At 40.4% G+C, this 9914-nt stretch overlaps 2 protein-coding genes and 1 long non-coding RNA gene across 3 annotated transcripts in view; 2 read left to right on the forward strand and 1 right to left on the reverse strand.

Moving 5' to 3' along the window:
• Positions 1 to 4046: 4046 nt before the first annotated feature.
• Positions 4047 to 5024, forward strand: LOC134287279 (uncharacterized). Its single transcript, XR_009997184.1, has 2 exons — positions 4047 to 4400; positions 4470 to 5024. It is a non-coding gene; the product is annotated as an uncharacterized LOC134287279 (long non-coding RNA).
• A 1056-nt stretch (positions 5025 to 6080) lies between these two features.
• LOC109399408 (pre-mRNA-processing factor 19) lies at positions 6081 to 8156 on the reverse strand. The gene is made up of 4 exons (XM_019671846.3): positions 7993 to 8156; positions 7713 to 7862; positions 6455 to 7658; positions 6081 to 6387 (listed from the first exon to the last, which is right to left on the reverse strand). The coding sequence occupies exons 1-4, from the start codon at positions 8009 to 8011 to the stop codon at positions 6243 to 6245; spliced, it is 1518 nt and encodes a 505-aa protein (XP_019527391.3). The 5' UTR covers positions 8012 to 8156; the 3' UTR covers positions 6081 to 6242.
• Positions 8157 to 8310: 154 nt separating this feature from the next.
• Positions 8311 to 9914, forward strand: part of LOC109399407 (phosphoacetylglucosamine mutase) — a 54605-nt gene continuing 53001 nt past the window's right edge. The window contains exons 1-2 of the mRNA XM_019671844.3: positions 8311 to 8649; positions 9022 to 9849. Of these exons, the coding sequence (XP_019527389.3) occupies positions 8546 to 8649; positions 9022 to 9849 (932 nt within the window). The 5' untranslated portion in view covers positions 8311 to 8545. The remainder of the gene's footprint in view (positions 8650 to 9021; positions 9850 to 9914) is intronic.

Here is a 9914-nt window from a genome sequence, read left to right on the forward strand (position 1 = left end):
TTAGAGTTCTATAACTTTTTAACCGTTTGACCAATTTTAAATTTTAAACCTTGCTTTTGTAGATATTTTTGTTGCCTAAGAATGCTGTAAATAAACTGTACCTTAAAAAATCGTTTCAAAATAGATAAATACCAAAAACCGTTCAGAAACAGAATTTTGGCAAAATTTTAATTGTTTTCATGTTTAGTTTCGGGCTCAAAGTGAAAAAATTATCTATTATCTATATATATAAAAATGAGTTTGAAATTCCTTTGAGGCAACAAAACTCACGAACGGGTGAACCGATCAGCGTGACTCTTGCACGGTTCGATTCGTATTCACAGTGGCTGTGTTTATATACATAAAAAGTTACGATAATCATTCAAGAAATATAAAGAAAACTAGCCTTAAACTTCAGTTTTTGGAGTGTTCTGAATCAAAAAAAAATCATGTTCGAAAGGCGAGAAAAAAAATTTGAAAAAAAAATCCTCCAATGTGTTCCATATCCCTACACTGATAAAATTGCAAAGTTAAACTTTTTTTTTTGTCTGTATTAACGAGATTTTTAACCCTAGGCTAGTTCATTTCGCAGCAAAGTTAAACTTTATACAGCTTTAGAATATATAATCTATAAGACATTGCAATCGTTATTTCTATATGTGTAATCATACACATTACAGCACCCGTTTTAGCTTCAATGGGGTGATCTATAAAATATATTTATGCAGCTCATTTCATTTATGTGTGTGCAAACATAAGAATTAAAGATGAAAGTTAAAAATTATATTGTCTCACACATAAATTTAAAGTTTGGGGACTCAGTCAAATATCAAGCTTGCAACGGCCATCTTGTTCATCGCACTTTGCAAACGACTGCGGTGAAAATTGTACTTGTTTTAAAGGTAATAATTAGTTATATTATTTATTTTTTGTACAATAACTAGTAAAATCTTTTGTTCTTATCGTTTTAGCTATCAATAATCTATAAATGCCATGGAAGGAGGAGCAGCGTTTACTTAGATTATTCAGCCGAAACAGTTTCACAACAGGAGAAAAAAGGTTGCCGGAAAGAAAGGAATCTTCCCAGGAAACCTTCTGGCACTGGCAAAGGATCATCTACCACCTAATCTAGCAATTGCCGCAGCCCTTGTGAAGAAAGTAGAGATAATCCGACGTATTCCGAACAGAAGCCGGAGGAGGTAAACTATGGATCTCTGGCGTTACTGCATCAATTTCGTGTAAGGTCAAGATTATCATGGTCATTCATGCAGAAATATAAGAAGATGTTACACTTTAATAATAGAATACAAAATAAAATAACTAAACAACAAAAAACACGTGTGGTATTTTATTATTTCTAATATATTTTTCATGAATTTCTGATGTATAACTATCATGTGCTGCTAAACATCATCGTTATAAACCCCACACATAAATTTTATTTATAGAACTGCATGAAATGTATGCAATTCTGTAAATAGATTTTATTTAGGGAGACACATATTTTTTATGTTTGCCCAATATATTTTTTATAGATAATGACAAATTACAAAAATCTATATAGTTTCACACATAATAAGTATACGGAAAATAGTCTCAGTGTAAATATGATGTTAAGTATCTGGTTTGGAGTAAATAATTGCAAATAATCGTGAGAAACTCCAATTTTGCATGAAAAAATCAAGTTTGAAGGCATGTTTTGATGGTTTTTGGTGAAAAGTATCATAAAATTGACTACTTTGATGAAAAGTTTGTTTGGGACAAATATAGGCAACAAAAATATCTCCAAAATCAAGCTAAACAAATTGAAATTGGTCAAATGGTTAAAAAGTTATAAGACTCTAAAGAAGAAAAAAATAAATTAAATTTTCAGAAACTTTGACTTTGGAAAAAATGATGTTCTACGAGTATATTCGAAATTTAATTTGTGAGAAATTCATAAAAAAGATTGAAAATCGGTTGACAATTGAGAAAGTTATGGCAGTTGAAGTGAAAACACCTTTTTATTGCATACTCGAAAATTTAACATTGACGCGATTCCGCGACCTCTAAATCTCAATATTCTCCGTGCAGTTGAAACCCGGAGTTTTCGACTAGCGAAGTTGAATTTTTCTCCAAATCCGTGCGTCGGATCTAACTTCGGAAGTGGTGCGCTGTATAGCGGACCAGGTTTACTATACAGCGCACCACTTCCGAAGTTAGGTCCGACGCACGAATTTGGAGAAAAAATCAACTTCGCTAGTCGAAAACTCCGATTTTCAACTAAATTGAGAATATTTTTGGCTAAAACTCAGAGGTTTCTCTTTTTGTGTCATTTGAATCCAAAAGAGCTTACGAATTTCAGGTTTCAACAACTTTTGAAAAATAAGCCGCAGCCTAATGGTCACCCTGTGTTTTAAGCATTAATTCGCAACACAAAAATATTTTCTGCATGGGTTGTGATTATTAACAATGCTTCATGTTTATAATGTGCGAAAAAGTTACTAGGGTAGTGGAACCATCTCGACAGGGATCCTATTTATTTTGGGCACTTTTCTGCTATAACTCAGCCAATTCTGAACCAATTGACACAATTTTTGGAACGCGATGAGATAGCCGTGAACAAAATTACAAGTCAATTGGTTTGGAATTGACTGAGTTATAGCGAAGAGTGCCCAAAATACCGGCCGCTGCCCAAGTGGTTCGCTACCCTATTATTTAGTTTAAAAAATCTGCTATAAAATAGTGTTTCTGAAGTTTGAGTTTTCAAAAACAGTGTTTTCTTACAGTATTAGGTCATCTGATTTAAAGGATTAGTAATAAAATAACATCGTTATTAAAATTATTTTTAATTTTTCATGGTGTCTTTATGTGACTGTTGTTAAACCTCGACAATAAAATTTCAATGTTTTAAATTAATTATATCATATAAAAAATGATAAACGTATCGTAATCATTTGGGGCAAGATGGCCACCTATGGTAAGGTCTATGTCGCCATCCGAAAACCAATCTAAAGCAGCCTCAAAATTGTTATTGATATTTAGAGATATTGCAAAACCACAGAAAATTACTTTTTCATATAGTTGGAGCAGTTAAAATTAACTGCGAAGGAGATGATACCTCAGAACAACTTTGAAGTTATTTGGTGTTGAACGGTGATTGGTTTCATTGAATATGTTGGCGCAGGGCTTGAAGATCATAGTTAAAACCGCCATAAGAGGGTTCGTTACAAGACGTTGAATTACAGTATAATGCAAGAAAATAATAGTAATGTATTTGCAGATAAATCGTTATCAATTTCATTTCAAACATTATCAAAAAGAAAATGTTGGCAAATACCATACCCTCTGTAGACGAAGCGTTGCGGGTGATTCCACCTTGGTTTATTGAACGTTTCTCAGGGATTGAAGCACACTGATTGTAAAAATTTAGCTCTGTGGCCGTCTTGCCCCATATGGCAAAAATTCTATGTCGAAAGTAGCATTTTTCAAATGAATTTATTTTGCATACGTATTGCAAAATAAAATGCTTTTTTGTGTTAAGAGAAGTTAGAAAAAAAAACATGAAACAAAGGGGATGAGTGTTATGTCGTTTTCGTTTTTGCGGTGGTGCTACACCGGTGTTGCACTTTTGCACCGAAAGTGTTCGTTTTTTATTTTCGTGCTGCACCGGTGTAGCACTTTTTCTGCACCGCTCAACACTGAAAAACAAGAGAACCCAAATTTGAGTATTTTCAAACTCACTTTTAAGTTATTTTTTGCATCCTGTTTCATTCGCTCTCTTTATTGTTGTCAGAGAGTGAATAGCAAAACAACCCAACTTCGAGAGTTCGATGCGGGAAGCCAAAATTGAGTAAGTGGCACAGTACCGAAAGTTGAGTAATTTTAACTGACGGTTGAGTAAAAAGAACCTTGACTTTAGGTAGTTTGGCCGTATACGCCTAAATGCAAACTACCTACCTAAACATCGACTCCAGCAACTCAAAATTGGCTTCCCGCACGCAACCTCGAAGTTGGGTGGAATGAACTCACTTTTGGTTACTTTCGTTTTTCCGTGAAGATAGTGCAGCACTCAAAAATTCGAGAGTGCACTCTAAAGAATTTTCACGTCCGATTTACGTGAAACATCACGTAGCTCAACCTTATTCTCAAAACTTCATAAGTTACGTGACATTAGTAACCTTCACTCGATAACTACGTCGTGTGCACCATCCTGATTGGTGGAATCCACCTGGTTTTCACGTAAATCGTTTCAATGCGTTGGTATTAGTGTACTTCCGACTTGGAAGTTTTCGCGAAACGAAAGTTACGTGAAATTCAGGTGTGAAAAAAAAATCAATATGGCGCCGTGAAATAGGTTCGTGTGAAAGCTAGCTGGTTGCTCAAGTGCTTGCTGATGTAGAGTTTACAAATTTGCAAAGACTGAACGCTAATTAAATTGCGTAAGACAATAGATAGTGATTTATTATTTGCAGTAGTGAATTGTGACTTTCTATTTCCCATCATTTCAGAAGCTCGACGGAGGACCAGTTCAGCGAGTGTTTGGAATCGCTGGACTACGGAGGCTATGCGACAAATCTAGTTTAGTTGAAATTATCAAATTTTGGAAGATCAGTTATAAAACATACTGTTGTTTTACAATTGTAGATTAATGAATTAGTCCAAATCAAAAGACCGAAAGATTTATCCTTTAATTGTTATATATTTGTATGTACCAGCTTGTAGCGTATTTAAGGAGGCATGAGTTTTTAAATCCCTATAAAATGCAATGACATATTTAACGGTAGGTAAAATCTGCATTGCATTTTGTAATGATTTTAAATCTCTTGCCTCTTCAAATACGTTGCAAGCTGGTGCGGTTGCTCTACTTTCATTCAAAAATCATACATAAATAACGTGATCTTCATGTAGAATTAATCACATTTTCACGTGAAATTTTCCTTAAATTCCGGTAGTTCTCACCTACATTTCACGTAAACGATACGTAGACTTATGTCAAATTTACCTGACTCATCACGTCAATTAGCAAAACCCAAATATTTCCAGCTACCTGAAACTCCGGTGAAGGCTACGTGAAAAATATGGTGGACGAAAACTACCTATCTTTTCACGTAAATCGGACGTGAAAATTTTTCAGAGTGTGTAGCGGGTCTACACCGTGTCCACCAATCAACGTTTGCAAAGTTGTAAATATTTTGGTTTTTATTCACGCACACCAATGCAATTGCACCGAAAATGTTCGTTTTTGTAGTGAAAAGTGTAGCACGAAGCGGTGTAGCACCGCCACAAAAACGAAAACGACATTAAATAGCCATAATATTATTCTAGCCATTATTCTAATGAAAGTATATTCAGGCCAAACATTTCAATAGGTCCTATCTGCATTTGAGAGGCTCTCTTTGTTCAATTTCTCTTTCAATTATTACAATGTAATGGTACACTTTTAAACTATTTTTGCAGTACATATCAAAAGACGATTGTTTTGACCATCGTTCAATGCAAGGAGACAATCATAATACAAATAAACAGGGAAACCAAAGAGAGCCTCTCTTCTGCAGATTGGACTATTAGACATGTTTGGCCTGATATGCTCCCAAGGCGCCTAAGCTTAGTGGGGCCATCTTGCCCCACAACCCCTTTGATTTTTATCTCGTTGACTCCTCTCCTTGACCTGAAATAAGGTATCACTGCCAACAGGGTATCGTAGTGTTAATAAATAAATTGCAAATTACAAAATCTCGTTAGTGTAAATGACATAAACTCGAATTAAATCGATTATAATAGTCACGTCCATCATTCTCTTATGGACAAATTGATTGTTTCTACAAGTTTTGCGCAAAAAATAAATCCACTGAATCATTTACGCATCTTCAGCCTCACCGCGGCAAGCGAGAAATAATGGTTTCCAGTCAGTATGCTTCACCCAACCGACCGATGAGGAATAGTGGTCGCGGTTGGTTCGGTTTCTCTTTGCTCCCTGTGCGTGTTCGTTCGTAGTGATGGTTGGCGCTGATGACTGATCGTATCATTCATATTCACTCGAATTCAAGCACTGAGTTTCGATTTCGACACTGAACCGAGGCATTTTAAGGATGTTCTTTCTATCAACGACCATGTTCCTGTTCACCATTATTTAAATGTTACAATTATATTTCATCATGATAAATGATGTTCCGTTCAGTGAAGGTTCCCAAACACTGGGCATTAAATGTAGTTCAAACTCTAACGGTATCAACCGGACATACAATGTACTTACTGACGACGTCAATCTAGAAAATCTCGTACTACTCGATTCCGTACAGCTTGAGCGTACGATCCATGCTGGTCGAAGCAACATACTGGGCGTGCCTACCGAATCGCACACCCGTCGCCAGGGCAGTGTGGTCATTGAACACCTTCAACTCTTGCCATTGCTTGCACAGGTAGACCCTAGAATCGATTGGAGTGCCGTTAATGATCAGATACTTTTATGGGACGTAACTAAATCGCAACTTACCTAATATCGGTTCCAGCAATGGCCAAATAGGTTCCACTCTGATCGAAGCACAGATCCTTAACCTCGTAACCTTCGTCCAGGGTGATCGTTTTGAAGTTCTTCAGTTTTCGCAAATCCCACAACTTTATGCAGGCATCGTCGGCAGCCGTGGCCAGATAGTAACCGTTTTCCGAGAACGAAATAGCCGTGATCGGTCCGGTGTGTCCCGGGAAATTGGCCACGTTGCTTTGTTCCTTCAAATCCCAAATCTTAACCTGGGAGTCTTCGGTTCCGGTGCCGAAAATCAAACCATCAGGATGGAACTGGGCCGTGGTGAGACCGATGTCGGTTGGATCTGGGACTTTTGTGAGCAGGCGTCCTGTGCGGATATCGGAGAATGCCCAGTGCTTGTCGGAGGATGTGGAAAGGACGTAATCTCCGGTTGGGTGAAGAGAGAGGCCAGAAACCGGACCGTCGTGACAACGGAGAAGCAGCTGCGTCTGGGAGGTCGGAACGTTCCAAATGCGGATGCAAGCATCCGGGGAAGCGGTGATGACGGTGTCATCCTCCGGATGGAAGATAACCTTGGTGACCTTTTTGGTGTGTCCCTTGAGGATGGCGACAATTTGCTCGGTATCCTTGTTGAAGACGGTGGCGTTTTTGTCGTTTCCTCCTGTCAGGATTTTACTCTGATCGGAATGGTTAATGTCCAAGGCCAGAATACCGGGGACACTGGCTGAATGGAGACCCGGATGGGATGCAAGTGTGAGAAAACCACGGATCTTTTCCGCGCTGACCAACTCTTCCGGAACGGTGCGACCCTTCTTCTTTCGTTCTTGCGTTAGGACAGTGGCCTTGTCCTGGAGCTTCTGAATCACTTCGGCGCTCATGCCAGCCTGCTCGATCGGTTGTGTGGCCATTCCTCCGGCTTCGGCAGCAATAGACGGTTGTGGAATCGAGGACTGGATGGAGGCGATGCCGGTTTGTGGTTTGAGGGTGGCCAACGCTTCTCGGGCTGCTGCCACTTCCTTGTTCAAACGGGCAATCACACGACAGGCCGCATCGTGCTGGTAGAGGGCATGGGACAATTCCTGCCGTGCGGTTTGCAGCTGTTGCCTTTGTGTGAATGCATGCAACATTAGGGCGTCCCACTCGTCCTGCATCATTTTCAACGTCGCTGGAATACTGGTGGCGCTCGGGGGCTTGGGACGAACGATTGGGGGAGCTGAAATTCGACGGGTTAACGTAAAGAACAGAACTAATAGTAAACCCAACTTACTCTTGATTTCAATGAGTTCCTCTGCTTTCAACGGTTCTCCATTGATGGGATCGCACTCGTTCTCTACGATGTACTTTTCAATCAAACGTTTCTCGAATATTGCACCGGACCGGGGAGATACAACCGGGTGTTCCGGAACTTCATTCGATACTGCAAAACAAAAGAGAATCATTTGAATGTTTACCCAGTCGCCTGGAACATAACCTGCACCAAAGGCTTGCGGCTTTTGTTTGGATGCATTTTTTCGATCCAATTCACGCTACACAAGTGAAATACTTACTGCTACAGACGAGCGACATTTCTGTTTTGCTAATTATAAAACTTTTTCCTTACTAAACGTTGGTTTTCCTTGATTAAAACTTATTTTTTTCACGAAATCAATCGTCCAAACACTTCGACGTCTCGTCGCTTCAATTTTTGACAGCAGCCCACTTATCGTTTTGAGTTTGAGCACCCATTACACGCCAACAAGCACCAACATCCTTGCGTGACAGCTAGGCGATTACAACATAGTTGGTGCCACAGACCTTCGAACAAAACTCCGACACCGCGGAGCCGACGTCAAAAACAGCACCCCACCCACTGCGAGTGGAGCGACTGGACCGACCAGTCGAAAACTGCTGACGTTGGTGGTGGTTGTTGGTTGTTGCATTCTTGCTTGGTGGTGCAGTTCCCTCCCGCGCGCGTGCATTATCATCACTGGCTTGAGCTTGCGAGTTGTGCGGACGGAGATAAGCGAGTCACATTCCCCTTCAACAAATCAACGCTATATTTGCTTACAAGCATCTTCTGCCGCGATAGTAGTGATTGTTTAGTGATTCCGGCGCCGCAGGATGACGTTCAATTTGCGCCAAGTGTACGCATTTGCCCGGGAGTACCACCAGAAGCGGGAAGCCCAGAAGGATGTCCAGTATGGCACAGCCGGATTCCGATCGCAGTGAGTTGGAATTTTTTATGTCTGAATCTGGTTTACTTTCACTTTTTTGCCATTCGATTTGTACACCTACAAGTATTTGTGCTTTGTAAAATGATTCATTCTTCAGCCTATCATTTCCGGTTTTGTGATCACTGTTGGATCAATCGATTCTTTCGCACTTTTAAACTTTCCTTAAATGCTAAACATGAATGTTTTGCTTATTTATTAATCTAGTTTTAAATGGTAGTGTTCCAGGAGTACTAAGCCCTTTCGGTCACAACTCTTCGGGTCGTTGCACCGACCCGCGTCAATCTTAATCATTCCAGTCATTATGCAATTTAAGCCGGCGCATAGCTAATTTCCTATTTCTACCGTTTGCTCTTGCACGCGTAGCGCTGACCATCTGGACTATGTGATGTATCGGATGGGTCTGTTGGCGGTGTTGCGATCGCGTGCCAAAGGAGGCCAGGTGATCGGTGTCATGATAACGGCCTCGCACAACCCGGAACAGGACAACGGGGTAAAGCTGATTGATCCGATGGGTGAAATGCTGGAACAGCGCTGGGAGAAACTGGCCACCGATTTGGTCAACGTCAGCGATGTCGATCTGGAGGCACAGGTGGCCAAGATTTGTGCTGACGAGGGAATCGATAACAACAATCCGGCAAAGGTTTACGTCGGAATGGATACCCGGTATCACAGCCCGCAGCTGGCCAAAGCCGTGCTGAATGGAGTGGCCGCCATGAAGGGAAGCGTCCGGGATTTCGGCATCGTTACGACTCCGATGCTGCACTATTTTGTCACGTGCTCAAACACGGATATGGCGTATGGGCTGCCCACCGAAGAGGGCTACATGAACAAGTTGCTCACGGCTTTCAAGAACATTAGGGGGACAACGTTTGAGAAGGGCAACTACGTCAATAAAGTCTATTACGATGGAGCTAACGGAGTTGGATCGTTGAAAATGTTGGGTTTCATTAAGAAACTCGATGGCTATCTGGACGTGAAGGTGTTCAACAGCAATGGGAAAATCAACTACAATTGTGGCGCGGATTTCGTCAAAACAAATCAACGGGCTCCGGAGGGCATGCCGGACTTGGAGCCGAACGCACGCTGCGTGTCGGTTGATGGTGATGCTGATCGGGTACTCTATTACTTCACGGATGAGGAAGGAGTTTTTCATCTGCTGGACGGTGACAGGATTGCCACATTGATTGCTGGGTAAGATTATAGATATTCAATCGCTATAAGTTGTAACCGTTTTATTACAAGATTTTTGTATTTAA

Source organism: Aedes albopictus, chromosome 2, assembly GCF_035046485.1.
Source record: "Aedes albopictus strain Foshan chromosome 2, AalbF5, whole genome shotgun sequence".
Taxonomy (NCBI): Eukaryota; Metazoa; Arthropoda; class Insecta; order Diptera; family Culicidae; genus Aedes; species Aedes albopictus.

Bases quoted from the DNA above. Each gene is read 5' to 3' on its own strand.
- LOC109399408 (XM_019671846.3), bottom strand. The intron at 7,659-7,712 runs GTAAGTTGGGTT...GTCGAATTTCAG, and splicing joins GGAACTCATTGAAATCAAGA to CTCCCCCAATCGTTCGTCCC. The intron at 6,388-6,454 runs GTAAGTTGCGAT...AATCGATTCTAG, and splicing joins ATTGCTGGAACCGATATTAG to GGTCTACCTGTGCAAGCAAT.